Raw genomic sequence first — 25,559 nt, 5'->3', positions numbered from 1 at the left:
ATGTCACTCCGTGAGCTCTTTAAGCAACATTTGTCATATTAATTACCTCTTTAGTGTAGAATATCTTCGTCTACAGAGATTAGTCGTCTTTGTTGACTTGGCTTGTCGGAATAGGGTGAAATTTGTAATTGGGTGACCGTCCAAGTGTGCATGTCATGCATCATCCCAAAGCACCAGAGGTGTTTCTTTAATGAACGCTGGTGTTCCACAAGCTTAGGATGTCATTGCGACTGACACTAACAAAGTGAATGTGGCCCATTTAGAGTTGAGACGGAGACGCTAAGAATCTGTGCCAGTGAATCTGTGGGCGTTTGTTCCAAACCAATGGTGCACCTGTTAATTTTGATGCTGACATCAATTTACTTTTCCCTAAACAACATGCAAAGACACTTGATTTTAATCCAAGGCTGTGCAAGTATCCCAGATTTGCAAGTGCAATAGAAATTAGATGGATAGAGAGACCGAAATCTTACAATGTAAAGTGCTTTGAAGTCTATATGAGAAGCGCTATATAAATGTAACTAATAATAATAAATGGCTGACTTTATCTTTGTATACATATTCATTAACAAACCAAGTGACTCTGCAGCTATGCCATATGGAGCTACACATGTTGCTGTCGGCTAGATAAAATTGAAGTTTTCTAGCTGGTTAATTTTCCCTGAATGTTGTCATAATTTTCTAGACACCATGTTCCCACATTTCTCTTGCTCTCTTTGTATAACCATCAGATTAATTTTTAATATCATTATTCAATCAGAATCTCCTTTGATCTTGAGGCATCTCCGTCCCTCCCTCTATCTCTCCTCTCTCTCCCTTCCCCCCTCAAGCTCTGTTAGAAATGTCTATACCCCCTTTTCCACCTTTCTTGTCTTAATGAACACACTTCTTTACTTGAATTATTCACCAAGTCTTTTATTCCCTCTGTTTTTATTGTGTCTTAAGGGAAAAACATCAATAAATAAATAAACCTGACGGCTACTGCCTCATGTAACATGGAAAAAGACAACGGGAGGGATTTTTTTCTTTCCTGGATGATTTTCCTTGTTGACATTGAGTGTGCTTAGAGCATACTATCTTGCAAACTGAAAAGCATCAGATAGATTCATGTTTATAGTGTCTTGCAAGCTTGATCATGTGTATGCTGCATGACTGCAAGATATCTTCCCCGTGTGTGTGTGCGTGCATGCGTGTGAATAACTGAATTTGTATGTCCATGTGTGGAGGAGATGCTGTGGAGACCCCGTTGCTATGGTAACGTGGATGGAGCAAGTGGGCGGTAGCCCCTCTGACAACCTTTATTTTCTACAGCTTTCTGTGTCTCTGATATTAACCCTTAACCTAGATAAACAGCGAGGGGGAAGCATGAGCGAGGGTTTTTAGAAAACAAGAACCAGAAAAATTACGGGAAAAAAAAGCTCTGCCGGTCTTAGACTCGGTGTTCCGCAAACATTGCATCAGTACCGATCTAAGACACAGGTCAGTTGTCAGGTGGTTAGGGCGACTCTCTGCTCTCCTGTGCGCTCCGGTGCTGTCGGCGCACATCAGAGGCCTTTATGAAGATGAGAGGCCACATCCACACAGGGGGACCCTTGGGTAAACCGCATAGGATGTCAAGTCAATAAAGCAGAGAAATATCGCCTCAAGTCAGCAGTGTGGTGATCTGGGTGCACTTTAGAACTGTCCAAAGCCAGGCAAAGAGGAGTGTGTGCTTATGTCCCTCTGTGAAGTAAAGATAAACTAAAGTGTATCGTATCAGGGGATGTAGAGTCAAAGAGACCTGTTCATCCTTTTATAAAAGGGGGAGAGAAATAATATCCTATCCTCTATAGTTTTTTTTTTTGTTATTTTGAATAGTGTTTCCTACAGAATTATATTTTTGCAGTAAGGGGGTCACCATCCATCCTGTACTATCATGTAGAAATATTACAAAATAAAAATAAAAATTCTTACAAAATAAGAATGTTGTTATATGGACAGCAAGTGAGTTTTGATACTCTCAAAACTTAATTTCGATATGGATAATAACTTGCAGTAATAGGTCAGATTTTAATTCAGTGAGTAACCAATCAGTTCAGTTCATAGGAGGATTCTTCAGACAGATCCAAATTGGTAACTTGCACTGATGGTTTGGGTTAGTAGATTAATGGGGTTCGGGTTAATGTACTTGCAAAGTTACTTATAGTCAGTAGAATGTCTGTTAGGGGAGCATTCAAATAAAGTGTTAGCAGATATTAAGCAGACAGTCTACTAATACTTTACTATAATAATTCTATAATGGAGTTGATCGACATGTACAGTAGGTGCGATGTTACTTGGAGTCAAGAGAATGTCTAGAGGGGGCCATCAAAATAAAGTGTTACTGTATTTTTTTTTCTAGCTGCTGAACGATAAAAAAATTGTGATCCAATCAGAATAGACCAAGAAACCACTCTTGTCGCTAATAAGAGAAATCAATCACAATGTCTGAGTCTCATGACTGACAACCTACCATTGCTAAATACAGCATAAGGTACATACGTAGCATATATACAGTCCAGAAAATCGCTTGCTCACAAATATTGCATAACCATGCCACCATCGGCCAGACTGAAAAAACTGCCCGTATACTGTAAGCTTAGCTTGAATGACAGAAGTCTGCTCTAAACAAATGAAAGTCATCTGGGTTTTGAATTGAAGCTGTTCATAATATCGTTGTAATCAAAATGATCACTTTTTCTTTTGAAAATTTTTTGGCCATCCTGTCATGTGATCTCACGTATGTCCTGATCTGGTTTGTTACACATTTCACGTTCATCCATGGCACCTCAGAAACCCACAGCAAAAAACACTATTGTTGCAATCATAAATGCCTTTTAAGAATAATAAAACGAATTTTGGGAAAGAGGCACTCAATTGAAAGACGTTTCTTGCCAATTATATCACGATTCACATTGTCTTTTACTCCATCATATTCAATACAGCCTGCAAACTCAAAATCACAACTCGGGTAAATATGATTTCCTTTGCTGTATAAAATTAAACGACAACGGCATAGATTCACTACTGTGCAGGAAACACTAGTGCGCATGTTTAAAAGACAAACATTGCATGTTCGCAATAGAATATTGACTTTTTATTAGTGAGCAATAATTGCTGTTTTCACTACTATCGTCTGAGCATAATGGGATCAATGTAATCCTTGATCTAGCAATCCATGCACACTTTTGTGTAGAGCTTATCTGCTTGAATCAGGGACCAGTATTATTTTTTGCTGTACCTCGCTTTATGCACTTAACCCTTGAGTTACCTGCAACAGGTTCATTCAAATAGGATGCTGGTCTTTAAGAAGACCCAGACACAGTGACGTTTGTGTGCGCAGAGAGGGACAATCTGGTCCCGGACCACATATATGGTGAACAAACTGATATGAATTATGAATTTAGGTGAATTCAGGGCAAATTGTATCGGTAGGGAAGGCCAGGCTATAAATAATTTACCCTGCAGGGGGTCTCTGCAAATTACTGCCCCCCCTCTATGTCTCCTTGTCTTCTGCCACTCCTCTTTTTTCCCATTACCTTCAGTCACCTATCTCCTCCCCCTCTTTTTTCCTGTCCTTCTTTTTGTGTTGCTGTCCGTCGCTCGGCTTTCCAGACAGACAGACCCTCAGGGAGGTCTTGAGGGTGGAGGGCAAGCATGTATTCATTTATTCCCCATCTCTCTCTCTCTCTCTCTCTCTCTCTCCCTCCTTCAGTCTTTGACACGCATCCTCACAGTTGGAGGTTGTAAATATTTAAAGAGGAGGCATGACAGAGCCCAGCCCTTATAAACACATACTGTACAGATGACTTTCACTGGATAAACACTCTTAGTGCTACTGTGGTTTAGGAAAACGGCAGAAGGCAGGGTATTGTTTGAAGAAAGCGCCTGTATGTAGATTAATATTTGCACTTTTATTCTCATTTTAAACGAGTGTGCTGGAATACATATTCTCACTAGTTGCTTGAGGGTGCTGGGAAAATAATTATGCAAGCAGTAGATGATGATTTTAGAACAGATAAGGGATATTACATCTCACAACAACACTGTCTCCTGCTGGTTTTCCTTGTAGCCTGTATAATCTGAGCTTGTTGTGATTTTGCCAAGTAAGACATCTTCAACATCTTTTGTTGATCCTGGAACAACAATCCTGCTCAAAAATATAGTTCTTCTAACCCTATCCCCATACTTAAACCTAACTCTACCCATAACTTATCTCTAAAATCAGAGGGAACTGATAGGTGAATAACACTGATGTAGAAGCACCAGACCCTGGTTGTAAGCCTAAACTTGACTTAGCCTAAACTGTAAACCTTTCCCTCAAATTTGATTGGTTGAATGGAATGTTGTTCCTGAATCAACAAAGATGTTGATCCAGGGATATGCTTTACTTGGTGAAAGACTGTTGTTTTATTGGCACTTCTACTACATCCTCTCAAACAATGTGTGGTTATTTGTATTGTAGATACAATGGCCCAATATACTACCGTACAAACATTTGCTGTCAGTAATATTTTTCAATGTTAAAATAATTGTGTTGAAAGAAGTCTCTTATGCTCACAAAGGCTGCATTTATTTGATCAAAATACAGTAAATGGCATGTTCTGTAAGAATACTTTGCATTTAGTTTGTTACTTTCTCCCCCTTAGTGGTCATCTGGGAGTAATTCATTGTGTATATATATAATTCTTACATTGCTTTCATTGGTTGATTTTATCACATGATGCAGTTTGATTAGGAAACACATTAGTAGTTATATTCCATGCGGTCAGCTTGCAGCTCCAGTCACCTTATCCTGTCTCCATTTCTGTTTGTGCCTTGGGAAAGCATCGCGTGTAAGTTGTATTTGAATTTATAGTTAATTACATTGATACACATATGTCATATAAGACGTTTGTGATGTTACTTGAATATTTGTTTGTTAACATGTGAAACTGCTATTGTATAGCCTTTCAGCAAAGAGGTCACCAATAGTTTGTTAGTTTAGCTGTTGAGCTGCACATACTATATTTACAAGTTATTTACAGCTAAGTATTCCAGCTGAATGTAATACATATATGTTACAACTTTGTAGATTAAAGGTATATTATTTTATGTCTGTTAATGAATGACGTGTTTGAATAGCATTCAGTGATTGGTGCTATCTTTCTGTATCATTTCAGTTTTAGAAAGATTCCTTCTTGAGAATCACAACAACAGTAAAGAGCCTTGAACTTTACTCCAGCCTCTGACTTTCTCTTGAAGCCTGTTAGATATCTGTCGATTTGTGTACAGTCACACACACTGAGGACAGAATAGTAACAAAAATGTATTTTATTGCCATTTAAAATAACTGTTTTCAGATAACCTCAGAATCAAATAAGAGCTGGATTTACACTTCTAGAATCCCAATATGTATCGGACATGACTGGAATAATAAGGGAAGAAGTTTAGCTTTCAGCTCCTGAATTATTATTTTTTTAATACAAATTTTACACCATTAATGTACTTGAATAAGAACTGCCCCTTTCTTGTTCCAAAGTTCTTCAAGGTTCAAGGTAGCATTTATTGTCTCCCTTTGGAGAAATTTGTTTTAGATTAGGGAAACTGCTGCCACATCAAGACATAACACATACAACATACAACATGAAAAATAGAAAAGTAAAACACATTTCAAACCCCAAAATCCTACATCATAAAAAAACATTACATATATCATAACACAACACAGCCCTCAGTTCCTGCCTCTTGTACCGTCTATTGACATTATCTTCCTGCTGCAGTTGCTCATTAATTAATTTAATAGACAGTGGTAAAAATGAATATTTATATCGGTTATACTTGCATAATGTAACGCTGTATCTCTGACCAGAGTTCATCAGCGTATACTCAGGATACAACACATGCGAAGAGTCGAATAAAATCTTGAGCTGGAAAAGGCGATGCCAGGCTGATGTGAGCTCCTCAGCAAATGTCTTTAAAAGAAAACATGACATCCCATAAATAAAACTTAAATGTTAAATGCAAATAAAACTTATGCTCTAGTAAAGCAACAGGACCAGTCCTGTTGCTTTACTAGAGCATAAGTTTTTAAAAACCCTTGTAACATCCCCTGAATATATTAATATTCTATCTTCACTGATATTACAATTTACATTACCTAAAATATCATGACATTCCTTAAAGTGTCCGTCTCAAATCTCATATAAAAATCATTCAGTTCATTTGCCTTATCAGTTTCATTGTCGGCGAACAATGGCTTCTTTTTCTGGGTCGTGTTGGTCATTCCTCGGATTGAATTCCACAGGTCATTTGTATTACATTTTGCCAACTGTTGTTCAGCCTGTTCCTTATATTGTATTTGTGCTATCCTTAATTGTTGGTTAAGGTCCTTTTGTGCTGTTTTAAGTCCCTGTAGCCATTTTTTTCTTTTTAATGCGATCTTTAATTCCCCCTGTAACATATGGTTTGTTATTCGGATACCTCTTAATAGCTCTTTGAGGAATAACTAGATTCACACAAAAGGAGATATATGCCGTGATTGTTTCATTGACAATATCTATATTTGCATCCTGATAAAAAATGTCCCAGTCCGTACAGAGGAAACATCCCTTCAGTTCCTCTATACTATCACTTGACCACACCATAACAACCTTTGTAACTGGTTTACTTGTCTTAAAAACTTCTTGTATTTAGAAGCTTAAAAATTGACTACTAATCATTTTTAGAAGCTGTGATCCACATAACCTTTGCTGTGATTACATTCAAAACAACAATTTTCTGTGATGATATCATTCATATTTCCACTGAAATTCAAGCAGTATGTGCTGTGAGTGAAGTGTTATGCTCCATTTCGCAAAGATAATTGTTTGTTTTTCAGTTGCCTCAGGGTTGACATTACAGAGTTTGTTTATGTGGAGTGCTGCATCAATTCTCTGCGGCGCTGAAAGCATGGTATGTTTATTATGACTATTATTGTTTTTGTTTAGTTTTTTTTGCATGCACATCTGTTCTACGGAAACTACATAATTGCCTTCGGTTCCCGTCCGCTGCAGGGAATCAGTGACGTTTAGTCTACGACCTTAGGTAATGAGGCAGGTGACAGGATTAGATAATATCAGCAACACCTCCACAGCAGCGCTGAGAGACCCTGACCATTGTCAATCTCTCTCACATCAGCAATAGAGGCCATGTAAGCCGTGATAGACAAGGTTCTTATCAGCACGTTGGGGTTCAAGTAGTGCCTGGAGCTCATTTCATGGAAATGAGGCACTCCCCTTCAGTTCCACACCCTCAAACCCCTCCTTTCCTGCTCTATTCTCTGCAAGCCAGTCATGCTTGACTTGGTCACCTAGTTAGCGGGTACTGCTTGATCACATGTTACTGGGTACTTATTTGATTGGCGGCTGGCTCTCTCCAGAGCAGAAGTGTGACAGGCCTAATCGGACTACGCTCAGCACTTCTCAGTGCCAATGAAATCCAATGAAGGCCCGACTCGATTCATCCTCATTTGATGGCATTTGTTAAAGGCCAACGGAGGCTTACCTGGCATCTAATTGGCTGCTTACACATCCCCCTCCCCCTCTGATCAGTTAATACTAATATCTTCGAGTCTAGAGGATGAAAGGTGACTGATTGATTTGGGCAGCTGTGTGATTTAATGGAGGAATGGATTACTGTCTTGGCTGTCATCTTCTTTCACCCCTTCCACTCCTCCTTTTTTTCTCTCCTCTTGCTTTCACCAAGAGATTTGCAGGCCCAGCGCTGATATGAGGTGACTCTCGTATCTCGTATAAGAGGTGACTGTGCTTAATGAGCCACGTAATCCAAGATTGAGGCGCTACACCAACATTGTGTTTGATCTTCTATATGTGAACATTATGTGGGTCCTCAGGTCTCCTACCGTTGTTTTTCTTGGTTTAAAAGACCAACATGGTATCCTGTATTTTGGATGCTGGTATGTTTGGGTCAGGTTTCTTAACTAGTTTAAACGGCAAGATTTTCAACCAAGAAATTTTCACCAGCATAAAGAATGTATGATATATTGCTAACATATCAGTATTTAATTTCAGTTGATATACAAATATTGGCTGATATATATCCAATATTTAATTGTGCATTGTCATTTCCACAGTTTGTACATGTAGAATACCTTTGCCGTCATCTAAAAGTTGATCTTAAAAACACTTGTAGGTGTAATCTTTAGCTAATCTCAAAATCATGCCAGTAGTTTTAGTTTTAATTGAAATAAACTCGCTTGGCTTGCCGTTTATTTCTATTATGAATTTCGCACTAAAAAAATTATTTAAATACTTAAATTTTCAGTTCTGTTTGTTCTGAATGCTGTTAAACTTAAAGTTCGCAAGTGCGTGTCTAAAAGTGGACTGGAACGCAGCCAATGTGAAGTGGTTTGGGGGGGGGGGGAAATTGTGCTTCCTCATTACAGTTTTTTCTAATTGCTTAAGCACATTTTTTTTAACTATTGGCTATTTTTGCAAAACTCTACACGCAAATAAGAAAACCTTTCACCCAATTATCAAAACATTGTTGTTCTCTTGCAAAAGCAAACACAGCTAGATTACCTCTTCACACCTTCGTAAAAATTGTGTTTTCGTATCAAACAGTTAACACAAGCCATCATCTACTAAGCACACAATGTGCCAGCTACACACTGATGGTATGAATACAAAACACATCTGGCTTTTGCTTTCTCTGTGTACAGATGTCAATTTGAGGTCATAGTGTCATGTAAACATACAAGGATCCAAACTTCAAGTATTGGTGTTTATTCACACTCATCAAAACCAAGACAAAGTCAGAACACAAAATAGTAATTTCACAAAAAAAAAAAAAGAAAGACAATCAGCCTACATCATGTCGTCTTTCTGGGTCCCGCCACAAAATTTCGTCCACATCGCATGCGATATCCTCCAGTCCAAGGCACCGGGGAAAATATCTCCTTGAATGTCGTATCCAGGCCTGACATGATGCCTGGTCAATATCTCCACATGCCTCCTCCATTGCCTGTAAAAGGGCTACCTGTTGATGAGGATGACGGTCGTACACTTTCCAGCGCCAGGCAGAGAAGAACTCCTCGATGGGATTTAAGAATGGAGAGTATGGAGGGAGGTTGAGTGCCATGAAGAATGGATGGTCTATAAACCAGTTGCAGACCAAAGCAGCCCTATGGAAACTAACATTGTCCCATATGATGACATATCGGGTATGCTCTGGTGAGCATGTCATGTAAGGTGTCCAGGAATGCAGTGTGCAGTGTTGTATGGGCCTATGGTTGCATGATGGTGAACAACACCATTTTGGCTTATAGCTGCACACATGGTTATGTTACCACCACGTTGTCCTGGGACATTGATGATGGCACGGTGTCCAATAATGTTCCTGCCACGTCTCCTGGTTTTACTGAGGTTAAAACCGGCCTCATCTACAAAAAGTAGCTCATGTCCCATGGCATCTGCTTCTAGTTCCATCACTCTCTGGACAAGACAAAACAAATGCAACACATCAGGCCCATGCACAGCACTACAGTATGCACTTCCAAATTCAGAACCAATGACACTATAGCTTACCTGCACATAGTCATATCGCAGTTGCTTTACACGTTCTGTGTTTCTCTCGAATGAAACTCTGTAAATTTGCTTCATTCTTATTCTGTGGCGCGCAAGTACACGACTTAGTGCAGAAATGCTTACACTGTGTATATTTTGAAAGTTTGTGTCATTATCATTTATGCGCTGCTGTATTTCGCGGAGTCTTATTGCATTATTGGCAATCACCATGTTCACTATATGGGTCTCTTGCTCTGGAATGAACATTCTTCCTCTGCCCCCAACATCTGGACGTCTAGCAATTCTGTAAAGTAACAATTTCAGTATTTTTGCATGTATGGTACTGTTGTGTTTCTCATTAGAGTATGGCAGTGCTACAAAGTACTTACCGATTCTTATTTCGAAATGTCCTAATGATGCTTGCCACAGTGTAGCGGCTCAAATTAGGCTGAACCCGTTGGCCAGCTTCCCTCAGGGTCATCCCATGGTTGATGACATGGTCCACTATTGTAGCTCTGATGTCATCACTTATTCTATTTCTTACTCTTCTTACCCTTCCTCTTCTTGCTCCTCCTTGTCCTCTTCCTCTAACTTCCTCTAACCCTCTCGCTTCTTCACCTCCACGTCCTCTTCCTCCAACTTCTTCACCTCCACGTCCTCTTCCTCTAACTTCTTCACCTCCACGTCCTCTTCCTCCAACTTCTTCACCTCACGTCCTCTTCCTCCAACCTCTTCACCTCCACGTCCTCTTCCTCCAACTTCTTCACCTCCACGTCCTCTTCCTCCAACTTCTTCACCTCCACGTCCTCTTCCTCCAACTTCTTCACCTCCACGTCCTCTTCCTCCAACTTCATCACCTCCACGTCCTCTTCCTCCAACTTCATCACCTCCACGTCCTCTTCCTCCAACTTCTTCACCTCCATGTCCTCTCCCTCGGCCTCTGATTCTCACTCTTCTCACTCTTACTGCTCCTTCCATTGTACTCCACACAGACAGCTTACCTGTGGCTTATTTATAGTGCTTAGGCTGATTGCAAATTAAATAATTATCTAAAACAGTTTTCACGTGTGAAAGTGTGCCAGACAGTTGGCAAAATAGTGTTAATGATAGCCATACATGTGTATAATTTTGCTAGGAGTGTGTTGAAAATTTGGTAATTGAGTGTAAGCAGTGAGTTGTGTTTAAAGTTCTGCAAAAAGAGTGTTGCGGAGTGAATTGTGCCTACAGTTTTGCAAAGTGTGTGTTACAAAATTGCAAACTGAGTGCAAAGCAGTGTTTGTGCTTTTAGTTTTGCAAACTCAGTGAGTGGTTTTGCTATACGTATTAATAGTTTTAGAAATTGTGCTACAAGAATCACGATTAGCGCTTAAGCATTCAGAAAAAACTGTAACTGTGAAACAGGAAGAAGGTCCTTGCACACTGAGTCCAAAATTTTCGCTCGTTAAAAAGTAAATATGACCTCACGTTGTTTCAATCACGTTTACGCACTGCCTCCGAAACTTTCGTCCGTTATAGAAAAGATTTTCTGTTTTTCACATCCGTAGCAAGCATTTTGGGATTTGTTTTGACAATTCACAGCCACTGAATGACTAATACGAAAAAACACCTACAAAATTTTCGGACTCGGTGTGCAAGGACCTTAAACCTTCATGCCAAACGTTTTTTCATTTACTTCTTATATTTCTCTTTTTTTGACAGACCGCACTAAAAAACACTCTCAAAACCTACCCTTACACCTAAAAAAAACGTTAAATCGGAAACCTACATACAACAAATCGAGTGTCTGGGGCGGGATGGGGAGTCACAAGGTGACTTATTGGACACGGGCGTGCCTTCTGGATGTGGATGGATGTGCACTTGGATGTGGGTGGGGTTGGATGTCCACTGCAGGATGCAGCGAGCCCTCCTTGGGATTTTTTGTTTTATGCATGTTAAAGGGTCTGCCACTAGGGGCAGCAGAGGTAGCTGGAAAGAGCCAGGGTGGCGAGTCTGGCGACCTCCAAATATGTTTTCTCAGGGGCCTTGTGGGACTGTGATCCAGCCCTGTGGTGCTTTTCTGCCAGCTAGACCAGCACCAAACCAGCATAGACCTTCCCGAAACCTCTTGACAATTCATGCAAGTCTGAGCCTTGTGCTTTACTCCTCCTTCAACCTTTCCTTCTTCTCCAAGGTCACTCAGCTCCAGGGTTTGGCACCAGTAGGGTACAGCGGTGCCCAGCTAAAGATATGCATAGCTGCCAGCTGCTGTCAGACACGCTCTTCCCGAGCCAACAACAATATCCACCTCTCGCTTGTTATTTAGTTTCATCCCCATTCTCTCCCTGAAGTTTTTATCACAAGTCCTTGGGGAGCTCCTTTTTGTACCGTATTGTGATCAAGGCAAGTGAATGAAAAAAGTCGATTGCTTGATCCAGTAATAGGGCTGATAAATGGAGCCGCACACGCAGGTCTTTGTGGTGTCATTTGGCAGGCCCAGGTACAGATGGGCTTATGATAGCTCATAAGCCTGTGGCGTGAGCGATAGCTGCTCTAATAGATGCATATCTTTTCCATTAAAAAGGGCTCCTCAAAAAGACCCAGACATTGTTTCATATTCATCTTTTTGCTTGCACCGGCCTCCATTCATCATTATCCATTAATGGCATGACCATTAAGATCTTCTGAGATCTTGCTGAGGAAATTCATTGAGTAAATGGTTTTGAGGATACTTTTGATCTGTGCTTGAGATAAGGACATTTTGCCATGTGCTACTACTTACTGTATGCTCACTACATCTTTAAAATTATGTCTAATATTTATATCAATGGAATGTATTGTATTCTGTTTTTAAGTCTTTCAGAGATAAGTGGCCATATTTAAATGCCTTGATATGGAAGTTTTAGCTGATGCAGAATAAGATAAATTAATGACTGATAACTACATTTAAAGCATAACAATTTTAATGTAGGGCAGGCTATAGTAGAAATGGAAAAAAGCTCTTGTATTACTCTACCAATATCAGATAATAATATTATTATTATATTATTATTGTTATTTTTATTTAAATATTAACCAACAAAAAGTTAAATATTGTTTGAAGTACCTTGGAGTACAATGCACAGTTAATTTTAATAATAATGTTGTACCATGGTATTGCCACCTGAAATCATCACTTCACCATGTTACCATTGCATCTATTTATAATGGTTAACAATATTTTCACAACATATCATGCACCTTCATTGGTTTACATGCACCAAACTCCACCCCTCTCTCTGGCTCTTCTGGCTCCCTCTGTCCTGGGCCATGTGGAAGTCTGAGTGTGTTTCTTCTCTGCATGTGGGCCTGCCCTTCCTGCCCCTCCCTCCATCACGCTCTCTCTCCCTCTTCTCTTGCAGTGAGAGTACATCAGGAGGGTGTGGACCTGAGAGAAACATACAGGAAGAAGAAACAGTGAAGACAACTCTTCTCTGTTTGGGATAATCTGAGATTTTCTGGCCCGTTGTGTTTGTGCCTGCCAGCAGGTGCAATGCCTGCCACGTCACTACAGCAGGTGGGCAGCAGGGGGCGATGTGCTGCTCTCCTGCTCCCTCTCCTCCTGCTGTCTGTGGCTCCAAAGCCCGGGGACACCATGATCAACATCCCATCCAAATGTGAGTACAGGATTTGACATTACACTAAATATGTTCAGTGCATGGCGAGTGTGTGTGCGTGTGTTTTTTATTGATTTTTTTCAGAATTATAATGTTTGCTATGGCTTATTGTTAGGTGAATGTGAGATAAAAAGTGCAGAATGAGCAGTATAAGCGAGTTTAATTGCTCAATTGATTATACTATTGACCTGAATGCCTAGTACAGGCCTGATTGGAAAGGACAGTCAAGCGCACAGTGATTGAAACCCACTTGAGAAGGAACTGTAAAAACAGCAGCTGCTACAAGCTTCCTAAAGCTAATAACAGCACTGGGTTTGTTGCTATTATTGTACATCTGCAATTTAAGATTGCAGTCATGTATCAGTGTAACAGAGCATCTCTCTTTCCCGCCCCTCCAAACACACACACACACACACACACACACACACACACACACACACACACACACACACACACACAAAAGAAGAGGAAAAAGACTGGATTATGAAAACTACAAAACAGAAATGCACCAGAATGAGATGTCAGTGAATCTGCATGAAAGGTCACGATTTCTCTTGACTTTCAATTAGTGACCTTTAAATGGCAAACACAGACACGATGGATGTGATCATTGAGATCGATAACACACCCTCATTAAAATGTCTGACCGAGTCCGGCCCATATGAGTGCCCATAGTTTTCAGACATTCAGTGCGTTTGTTTTCTCATTACGTTGTTGGGACTGCAGTACCAAGCAGTCTTGCAAAGGGTGGTGGAAGTCAAAGGAAAGAAAATAGCTAGATAGGGAGGGAGTTTATTTTAGCTCTGCTTTGCCAGCATCTTGTTATCTCTAGCGTGCCTCTTGTTGGCCAGCTGAACTACAGTCCAGGTGTCTGAGCTGGCATCATGTGTTTTCTTTGTTTCACCTCCAAACAGTGTAATCATAACATTTTGTTTTATTTAAAAAAGGCTTTATGCAATCTAGGTGGTGGTGGGGGGTCAGGTTTTGCCTTTACTGTTGGAGAAAATGTTGTCACAAGGATAGTAAAACCTCATATTAACAGCAAATAATGTCTTAATGAAAATCTAAAAATGCTAAATAGTTTCTGTGAGGGTTAAGAGGAAAATAAAATATCTATATAAAAACAAGTCAATAGAAAGTTCACACCATGACAAAAGAACAAATGCGTGTTTATGTGCACGTGTTTGCTATACATCTAAAAATGCCCTTGCACATACAGTAAAGCATCTAATCCTCATTAGGGTTAGGTGTTGGTAGTTGTGTAATAAGCTTTACTTAGGAATAATAGTCATAGGCATAATTTGTGTATGTGTGTGCATGTTCTACGTGTTGGTGTGTGTACAAAATAAGTGCATGCTGTTGGTGTGCATTACTGTACTGTAAACTAAAAATATTTATTTTTCCCCCCTGCTGACTAAATGGACAGACAAAATAAGACACTGTAAGTATTTCTGAGTATGTTTATGCATGTACTGACTCTACTCCACTAACATTTCCCAGACTCATTCCAATAACTGAAAACAGCCTGCAGCAAACAGCCCAAACTGATCAGCTGAGATATTTGTTTGTTATATTTAGAAGTGTGGGAATGATTATTAAGGGTGCATTAAGGTATGAGTCTTTTAAAATGAATGATTATCTTCCGTAGATGGGTGAGTGGGGGCCATGCCTCCCAGTTATAATGGTTAATGGCCCATCACCAGTGATTATTTTCATTTTTGAACAGTTTACTTTTTTTATCTGCGTTTTTTTCTTCTTCGTATAGATAGATAGATATATATATATATAGAGAGAGAGAGAGAGAGAGAGAGAGAGAGAGAGAGAGAGGATATAAGCTGCATAGTGAGAGATCACTGTAACCATTCCCAGACATCAGTGTTGTTATGTGTCCAGTATAAGCACTTGTTTATAGCCTCAGTGACTCTGTCAGTAGATTACATCACTAATGCTTTATGCTCTCGCTGTCTGCCTCTCTTATTCATTCCTCAAGTCTAATTTTCTTCCTCCTCTCCAACTCTTTCACGGGCCACTCATCCGTAAAACAACAGACACTTAGAGAACATCTCGGGTCTCTGCACGCTTTACACCGCACTCTTCATTTCCATCTTTTCACTTGGGAGTTTCTAATGATATGGACGATATTCCGTTTCCTGGAACTAATCGAGTGAGTGTGTTGGAGAGATTCAGAGGCACTTGCTTCAGAACATTGTTGAGTTTTAGTGGGAAACTCAACTGAAGTCAGCGGCGCTGCGGATCATTAAGTTGTTTTGAATATTGTGATTACAGCAGGTTAGCGGAAAGGCTGCTAAACTCCTGTGACTAATATGCCTTCATCCACATCTGAAGCTGTTATTATAGATTTTTGGAATGTCTATTTCTATTTTAAGGGTTTTGCTTTGCTAACTCCACAGTTTGCAGAAATATACAGGGTAATTGAATGTTTTGAGTGTGATGCACTCTCTCAGCAGTGAAAAGCCCCCCAGTGATCACTGCCCAGCCAGAGTCTATCACCACCTTTTCAGCAGATGACATCACACTCACCTGTGAGGCAACTGGGAATCCCCCACCCATGTTAGTATCCATAGCAACACAGTTACATCATTTGGTAACCGTTTATTTGAAGCCTTTTTATACTGCTTTTTTTGCATTGTATTCATTCATAAATGATTGTAGCCACAATTACATAACCAATTCCTAGATACACATTTAAACATCTCATATGATGTGTTTTAAATAATTGGACTTTAATGGCTTTTATGTCTGGTAGTTTAGTCATATATCTATATGCCATGGAAGACTAGGAGTGTCACTTAGAAAAAAATAAAAAATTTATCAATGTATTAATTCAAAAATAAAAATGCAAATACTACCTTTGTAAATAGGCATTTTATTTAATTCTTTAGAATTTAGTTAATTTCTAAATGTAGTTATCGTTTACATATGCTTACAGTATGTTCACCAATGCTGCATTTATTTGGTCAAAATACGGTAAAATATTGTGAAATATTATGAAATAATATATTTTAAAAAATGTATTTACTCCCTTGATGTCAAAGCTGAATTTTCACTCCAGTCTTCAGTGTCATATGATCCTTCAAAAATCATTCTCATATACTGATTTGCTGCTCGAAAAACATTTCTTAGTATTATCAATGTTGAAAACATTGAGAACATCCACCAGGCTTCTTTCATGCATATAAAGTCCAAAAGAACAGCATTTATTTGAAATAGAAATCATTTGAAACATTATAAATGCCTTTAATCTATTTTTTTTTGACCAATTTAATGCATTCTTGTTGAATAGAAGTATTAAAGGGATACTTTAAGTTGTTCCAAACCTGTATGAATTTATTTCTTGTTTTGAGTTCAACAGAAGATATTTTGAAGAATATGGGTAACTAAAGAGTTGACCATCAACTATTTGGTTACCAACATTCTTCAAAATAACGTATTTTTGTGTTCAACAAAATAAATAAATTCATACAGGTTTGGAACAACTTGAGGGAGATTAAATAAATGATGATAGAATTAACATTTTTGGGTGAACTTTCCCTTTAATTATTTTTTTTAAAGAAAAATATTGCTGACTTTTGAATGGTGTATACAGTACAGGCTTTTTACAGATAATGTATCACTGATCTTAGTAGGGATTAATTGAGAAAAAATACTAATTTGTCACTAGCAATTTAATTTATGGATGTTATTATTATTTTTTAAATACTGTCACTTATTTCTTATCTGTATCCTCGCTAGGTTCCGCTGGGTGAAAGATGGTTTGGAGTTTGACCCCTCTAAAGACCCTGACCTCTCAGTGTCCAGAGATTCTGGGAGCTTCTCGTTGACAGCCAAGGATGGACCCATCCACCAGTACCAGGGCAGATATAACTGCTACGCATCTAATGAGCTCGGCACGGCCGTGTCTAAAGAGGCTCGTATTATCACAGAGAGTAAGTCACTCAGTCTCATTACCACAACATTATAGAGCTCACACTCATGATTGCCTGTTTGATATCCCTGACGTTACCACATGTGGCGAGTTTTCTGTTGAGAGAATCTGGCGTGCAGCAGATAACAGCCCAAAATCAAGCCCCCTGCCCCCTGTTGTGTGTCACATGCAGAAAATGACATTTAGAGGAAAATTACAGCTCATCGTGAATGCCAGTCACACAAACGCTTCGAAGAATTCCAGAACGAATATAAATCCCAGATTGCTTCCCAATTAGCTATCAAACACAACACTGTGAGCGGCTCATTGTAACAACAACAACAACAACAACACCACGTCTATCTAGCAATCTACCTGTCTCCCTTACTCTGTCCCGACCTCTCTGCCAGTTTCCCTGACAACAGTTACCTCAGAAACCAGTGTGAGTCGTGTAAGTGTGTCAGCGGGGACGACCACTCCTGGGATTAGTATGTGCAGGAAGTGAGAGTACTCAGCATGAGCATGGCTAACAATAGCCTGCGTATTATAAACTCCACACACAGCTGGTGCTGCTGCTGGCCACATTAATATGTGCACCATCACACACGTAATTCATATCATTTCAAGCCAAGGCATCTTCTAAATGATGTTGTAGTTTTTAATTGCATTCTGGTGTTCCTTTGTTTTGTCAGCTGTGCTGTATACTTACTCGCTAGCTAATTAGCATAGTCTAGTTTCTCACAAGGATAAAATGTATTTTAAATGGTCAATTATTGTAAATAATCATTAAAATTTTCCCCATCCATATCTGAGAATGAATTGAATCATTTTTTTAATCCATTTACAATAGTATTTAAAAGTTTGGAATTAAGTAAGTGTCACTTTGTAGAAAGAAATGAATACTTTTTTATAATTTTTTTTAGCTATGATACTTAAAGTGATGTGAAGTGACTGTAAAGACATTTATAATGTTACAAAAGATTTCTGCTTCAAATAAATGCTGTTCTTTGGAACTTTCTTTTCATAAAAGAATCCTGAAAGAAATGTTTCACGGTTTCCACAACAATATTAACAACTTTTTCCAATATTGACAATAATAAGAAATATTTCTTGAGCACCAAATCAGCATATTAGAATGATATCTGAAGGATCATGTGACACTGAAGATAGAAATAGAATTAAAATAGAAAACAGTTCTTCTACATTTTTTATTTTTTAATCAAATAAATGCAGCCTTGTTAAGCATACAGTAAGAGACTGTATGAGACTGTAAGAGACAAACTTTTGAATGTCATTTTAATTAATTCTCTCTCACAGACACTCCCACTCTACAGAAGGAGAAGAAGGTGTCAAAGAAGGTTGAGGAAGGAGAGAGTGTGGTGCTTCCCTGTAATACTCCTAACAGCACCGTGGCCCCGGTCATCCACTGGATGGACAAAAGTTAGTCTGTTTTTATCCTGGTTTATCAGTGTTAAACATGAACAACATCTCAGCAATATCTATATACAGTTATATGAATCTTTTTCTCTTAGGGCTGCGGCACATTCAGCAAAACGAGCGTGTGATTCAGGGTCACGATGGAAACTTGTACTTCTCTCATGTGACTACGGCAGACAGCCGAGATGACTACACCTGCAACACTCAGTTCCTCAGCGCGTTCATCATCCAGCTCAAAGAGCCCATCAATCTCACTGTTGTCCCCTGTAAGCATCAAGGCAGAGTGGATGCTGACCGTCTATCTGTCTGTCTGTCTGTCTGTCTGTCTGTCTATCTATCTGTCTGTCTGTGTCGTAATCCATCTAGTATCTATCAATCCATCCACTGGGAATATTATTTTAGTTGTTTTGCCCAGATTTAGTCCTGTGTGAACACCCACTTACTGCAACTGTGATTGTTTATCATGCTCTCTCTCTCTCCTCATTTCCCTCAATAATTCTGTCTTTGTCTGTAGCTAACTCCGTGGTGCGCAACAGAAGGCCACAAATGATGCAACCCACTGGTGCCCAAAGCTCCTACCTGGTGCTCAGTGGCCAAAACCTAGAGCTGGAATGCATTGTTCAGGGCATGTAAGTCAAACCTGATCTGGCTGTGTGTCTTTTAGAGTTTTCACTTACTTAAAAAGTGTACTTCAAAAGTGTCCCGTTTGTTTACATCCTGTTCTTTCCCTCATTAGGCCGGCTCCCAGTATCCAGTGGATCAGGAAAGATGGCGTTCTGTCTGAGTCGCGCACCTCCACTGACAGTTATAACAGAGTTCTGCGCTTTAAGAATATCTCAGAATCTGACGGGGGCGAGTACCAATGTACGGCCACGAATCTGCAAGGCATGATCTCTCACATCTACAAAATCACTGTGGAAGGTACTGTATGCTTCACACTGCCAGGTCACTTCCTCTGCAGATTTAGATGTGGGCTGTGAACTTGAGGAGATAATTGGGAAGAATTGGTCAAATTACACTTTGCTGACGAAAGAAACCTCAGTCAGGATTTACATTGTTAGCGGTGCATTATTGGTGTATAATTGGTGTACATGTATATGCCATCCCTTCATCCTTCGCATCCCTTCTGCAAAGCTGTACAACTGTTGCCAGAGACCTTTCATGATTAGTTGTTTGTTTTGTGGTGTTCTAGCTGCCCCATATTGGACGAAAGAACCAAAGAGCCAGCTGTACGCCCCGGGAGAAACGGTCAAACTGGAATGTAAGGCTGACGGCATTCCCAGCCCTGAGGTCACCTGGAGCATCAATGGCAATCTTCTTACTGGTAACTCAGTCAGGAAACATTCCATGTCTTAATGCAGGGTTTCTCAAACTGCGGGGGTTTGTGATTAAATGAAAAACGAATTAATAAAATCAGTTTAAATAAACAATTATAAAATAAAAAATCTAAATATAACGTGATAGTTTTTTTCTCTACGCACCTGACTTAAATTATACTCTGGTAACTTCCCCTATGACCGTGTTGGTTGAGGCATAAGTGTAGCTACTCTGACCGCATAAAATGCCTAAGAATTATAGTTACCTGACCTCATCTAACCCCACCTAAGAGTCTCACTCTGAGTCGAACAACGTCTCGTTCCTATTTGAACTCTATCACTCTCTAGTGTTCCACTAAACTGCTGGCAGTAATAATCAAAAAGACTCCAGACAATGCCTTCGAATATGCTTTAATCACAGCTGGAGGATCTCAGACCAATTTGAGAGAGAATCCCACCAGCACAAAAATACAGCAGTTTTTATAGAAACTAGCATGGCAAAGGTGACATAATTACACATAAATAAAAACACATAATTTTCCTACAATATCATTGGTTACTAGGCAGAAGCAAACTCTTTATTTCTTGATTCTTGAGTTTATAAATTTTGATATCTGTCTAGTTTAATTTCCCCTTTTGTTATATTCGGAAATGATTCAAACACACTTACTTTGACTGGAAGTGTTTGGAAACATTTAGGTTTCAAATGTATATAAATGCTTCCTGCAAGGAAAAGAAATATTAGTTATGATTAATTTAAAAGTCCATCACAAACACTTACTAAAATAATATGAAATACCATGGCTATGCAAATGTGTTGCTAATTGATTGAAATATTAACTTTAAAATACTTTAAAACTTTTTTTTTTAAACGTTCACACCCAAATCAATTGTTGTATGAAATTAAAATAGGCTGTCAGCCTGGTTGACCGAAACGTTGTCATTAAAATATATTTGTGACCGTAAAATCTCAGGAGGTACTTAAAATAAATATCTTAGATTAAAGAGGTTCAGCTGACAAAAAAGTTTGGGAATCCCTGTCTTAATGTACATTTTGTTTGTATATGTTAAATAATCTTTATCTGTTCAGGTGAGAGACATTGTTGTACTGAGGTGTCTTTTTTTGCATAGATATTGACCCAGAACCCCGTCGCAGTTTGAAACGTGGGGTTCTCACTCTGAAGAATGTGGAACTCGGTGACACTGCGGTGTATCAGTGCAAAGCTGCCAATAAGCACGGATCTATCATCATCAATGCTTACGTCTATGTTATAGGTAAATTAATTTTCGAAAGCAGCTCTAAAAAAGGCAGTTTTTTTTGGTGATTGCTAAGGCAGCATTCAGGGACTAGAATATCATAGATTTGTGTTTTTTTCCCCCGTTTTTTTCCTCTAGAACTACCTCCCCAGATTCTGACAGAAGATGTACTCATGTATTCTGTGGCAGAGGGACAGACGATTGATCTGGCTTGCGAGACCTTTGGCTCTCCTCGGCCCAATGTCACATGGTAAGACAGACTCGATCCTGTGGGGTGTCCCTTCCTCACATGCCAGAACTGCTCTAGCCAGCTGTCCTGATATTGGTGGGGGGGGGAGCTGCTTTGTGGGGAGTCCATTAGGGCACATGGGCAGAATCACACTCAGTAGTCAGCATTTCTAAATATCGGTGTTCTTGGAATTTCGCACATTGCATCCATTTAAACAGGCTAAAATTAATATTTTGTGTGTTTACAGGGAGGGTGAGTTCTGGGGCGCACTTATAGCCAACCCAAGGATGAGTCAGTTATCCGACGGCTCTCTACAGATCAGTAACGCCTCCCTCAATGACAGCGGCCAGTACACCTGCACTGTCAGCAACAGCAAAATCACCATCACTGCTGAGCTGGCCGTACTCAGTGAGTTTAACACGCATGGATGCTCATGTCTTCACACATACTTGATTTATAACTGGTTTCACTTCAGACTGTTAGGATCATTTCTTTTCATTACACTAATGTAATGTTGATGCTTTTATTGTATTCTAATATCCTCATACAGCCAACAAACTGCAAAAAAATCTAGTTTTCCAGTAAAATATCAAAATATTTTTTAGCAAAATTGCATGCAAGATATTATGCATATTTTAATCATTGTATATTATAATTATCATCATCATTGAAGCTTATAAGTTATTTGTCTTCTTTTGTTTAGCTTTTTATAATAAGCAAAATAGGTTCAAAATAGATTAGGAAAAATACAATTTAGGATATATTGCCTAAAAAAATAATAATGAAGTCTAAATTTGAGATGAAGTAATTTACTGAAACATAAGACAAGAAAATACAATTTAATATATATTTTTTTATTATTAATAAAAAAATTGAAACTCAAAATCAAGATTTTCTTTTACAAATTCTGTGTTCTAGATAAGACAGTCATTGTGAAACCTCCGTTGGCTCTGCAAATTCAGCGGGGGAATACAGCTAGCCTCACCTGTGAGTACCAGGTGGACTCCAGGCAGGGCACCCCTCAAGTCCAGTGGAGGAAGAACCAGAAGAAGCTCACAGAGTCCTCTGATTCAGACGAGTATGCTTTTATACCTCCATGTCCCTTAAAATGCTGCAGAATGTCTTAGTTTGAACTGTATAACGTGATTTCATGAACATTATTAACCATAAATATATTAGGTACACGATAGATGGATCCACCCTCACAATACCTAAAATTGAAGAAGGCGATGAAGGGATATACACCTGTGAAGTCATTACCACTCTGGATATGGCGGAAGCGAGTGGCTCCATCACTATCGTTGGTAGGTAACTTTATAAATGGCCTTTTCCCTATAACATGGCCATATCTAAACCTTACATGTGTGGATCTATTTAGCTGTATGTGTGCTGCATGTTGTATGATAATGTGACCTACAGAAAGGACAAAGGACATGTTTGGCTGTAGGCAGATTCAAGAATTAACCTTTAAAATCATAGATGCCCTGTTTTAACTGGCATCTTACCCCTTGATCTCTTTGTCAACCCTCATTCACCAGACCGACCAGACCCTCCAACCCAAATACAAATGACCGAACCTAAAGAACGCAGTGTCACTCTCAGCTGGACACCTGGAGATAATCACAACAGCCCTGTGCTAGGTACAGTTACAGTATATGTTTTTTTTTCCTGTTTATGCAATACAAACACTTTGTGTATGCAGTTAGTATTTGATACATGTTCATTATTTGAAATTCTTATTGATTTTTCCCCCTTTAAATGTCAAATGCTGTATAAATTGATGGTTTAACAAAGATTTTAATTGTTTTTTGGACACTCAAGCCACACTTCAAATAAATATATGTCATTGTATATGCTCTATAACAAAATATCACACCAATATCAAACCACATTTTCTCAGTTTGCATAGGGATTCTAATTTTACATTTTTTTGTCAGCTAAACTTAAAATATTTACTTCAGGTAGACATGTTTCTTCTCTGATGTTGGTAACTAGTCACTTTGCATACAGTTAAACAAATAAAAATATTTGTCTAAATTTTTTACATAAATATTTAACAAAAATACTAAGTGTTTTATTTATGTACTATAGTGTTTTTATTTATGTTTTATTAATTGTTTTAATTTCACATTTTGTATGATTATGATTTATTTCATTATTAGCGTTTCATAATAAAAAATAAATAAAAAAATCTTATACTTGATAAGTGTGCTTTCTGTAAAGCATCTAATGCAGTGGCACACATTTTTAAATGTGTTTGAAGTGTCCAAATACTTTTTGGGGGCTAGCCTATATCTAAAATCAGTGTCATTTCCTGTTTTATGTATGGTATATACTGTATTTATACATGTTTGTGTCTAGAGTATTTGATTGAGTTCGAGGAGACAGGATCTGAAAGAAAGGAATGGGAGGAGCTAAGCCGTGTGTCAGGCAGCATTCAGCGAGCTACCCTTCCCTTGAAGCCCTTCATTTCTTACCGCTTCCGAATCATCGCCATTAATGACATCGGCAAGAGTGACCCGAGCAAGGAAACGGAGGCTTATTCCACACCAGCTGCTCGTAAGTTAATGTGTGTGTGTGTGTGTGTGTGTGTGTGTGTGTGTGAACGCTTACATTGCCTTGAAAAAGAAAATGCTTGTCTCGCTACATTGTGATGCATTTGTTTTGTCTTTTGAATCATTGTGTGACACTTTGAATTTGTGTTTCTTTCTTCTCTCAATGTGTGGCTGATGTAAAGTGACAGTTTTATTGCCATGTTAGAACATCTTGGCACTAAATTATGATTTGTCCTCTACAGCTCCAGACAGCAACCCTGAAGGAGTGCACAGTGATTCCATCAACCCAGGCACCCTTGTCATCACATGGAAGGTGCGCTGCACAATTCAGACCAAAAATGATTCTGTCTTAATGCATTCACTTCATGTCGTTCCAAGCCTGTATGTTTTTTTTTTCACCATGGAACACAAAAGAAAGTGAACAGAAGCTTGAAAATGGACAAAAAGTTAGATAAAAGGAATCCATATAATGTACATGTGATATTGCAGTGTTGGCAAGTAACAAGCAAAAATAAAATAGCCACACTACTACCTTCACTACATTTTGGGTAGCACAAGTAGTGGTGTAGCATAACCAACTGTTTGTAAAAAGTTTTAAAAAGTGAGTATACATGGCCATCTCTCTCTCTTAAGTAGTGATGTCAGGTATGATTTATTCTATTTATTCTTCTCTCTCTATCTCAAATTGTTAAAAATTTGATTCATTATAGTGAATTAGTTCACCCTAAACGATCCAATCTCTCTCGCATAGCGTTGGAAAGTCTGATGTCCAATGTTTTGAAATTCTCATTGCTCACAGAAAGATACATTCTAGCTCAAGACTGAGTCTGTGTTCTTGCAGGAGTTGGACAGGCGTAGTTTCAATGGCCCAGATTTTCGCTACAAAGTGATGTGGAGGAAAGTTTTGGGCAGCGGCCCGTCCTGGCACACCAAATACATCCCCTCTCCACCCTTCATCGTCACAGATGTGGGCAACTTCTCTGCCTTTGACATTAAAGTGCAAGCTGTTAATGAGATGGGAGAAGGTCCAGAGCCCAAACCCACCATTGGATACTCTGGAGAGGACAGTGAGTTTGTCATGTTGTATATTTTTGCTGCTATTGTGAGCCCTTTTTCCTGACATCTTCCTGTAAGGTTATCTCAATTCACCCCAATTTAACCCTCTACCGCACGCATTATGCTAGACCTATAAAAAAAAATATTTGACTCTTTTTCTTTTCTTAGAATGGCTTAACTTGAAGTGCTGTAGATTTTTTTTTTGGAAAAAATATTATTCTAAGGTACTTTATGATATGTTGCCATATGGCAACAACATACAATAGTGGAAATGACTTAGAATAAGTGTAAATTTACTTATAGTTAATATTTTTGTTGTTTGTGTTGATTCAATTTGTGCTATAATAAGCTTTAACACAGTACTTATAAACAACACCTTATACATACTTTCCAACAAATGATCCTTCCAACTGATTCTATTTATTCCATTCTTTTTAACTGAATAATGCTTTATATTCTTTGAATTTCATATTTTTTTTTTATTAATATTATTCAATTGCAAATGTATACAGTTAGTAACAAATATAATAATGTTCATCATGTATCATACAACATTGACATAAAAACATTGACATAAAAACATTGCAGT

The 25,559-nt window shown here is 38.7% G+C and overlaps 1 protein-coding gene across 1 annotated transcript in view; it reads left to right on the top strand.

Moving 5' to 3' along the window:
- Positions 1–25,559, top strand: part of l1cama (L1 cell adhesion molecule, paralog a) — a 55,342-nt gene that overhangs the window by 22,192 nt on the left and 7,591 nt on the right. Inside the window, 17 exon segments of the mRNA XM_079587719.1 lie at positions 12,941–13,195; positions 15,661–15,766; positions 16,949–17,142; positions 18,438–18,560; positions 18,653–18,823; positions 19,072–19,186; positions 19,294–19,478; positions 19,750–19,881; positions 21,005–21,148; positions 21,269–21,380; positions 21,607–21,767; positions 22,278–22,437; positions 22,539–22,663; positions 22,898–22,999; positions 23,721–23,918; positions 24,157–24,227; positions 24,756–24,981. Coding sequence (XP_079443845.1) covers positions 13,072–13,195; positions 15,661–15,766; positions 16,949–17,142; positions 18,438–18,560; positions 18,653–18,823; positions 19,072–19,186; positions 19,294–19,478; positions 19,750–19,881; positions 21,005–21,148; positions 21,269–21,380; positions 21,607–21,767; positions 22,278–22,437; positions 22,539–22,663; positions 22,898–22,999; positions 23,721–23,918; positions 24,157–24,227; positions 24,756–24,981 — 2,449 coding nt within the window. The 5' untranslated portion in view covers positions 12,941–13,071.

This window comes from Phoxinus phoxinus (assembly GCF_949152265.1).
Source record: "Phoxinus phoxinus genome assembly, chromosome: 18".
Lineage (NCBI taxonomy): Eukaryota > Metazoa > Chordata > Actinopteri > Cypriniformes > Leuciscidae > Phoxinus > Phoxinus phoxinus.
Note: the sequence above shows the minus strand (reverse complement) of the source record. Positions and strands in the feature narration are given on the sequence as shown.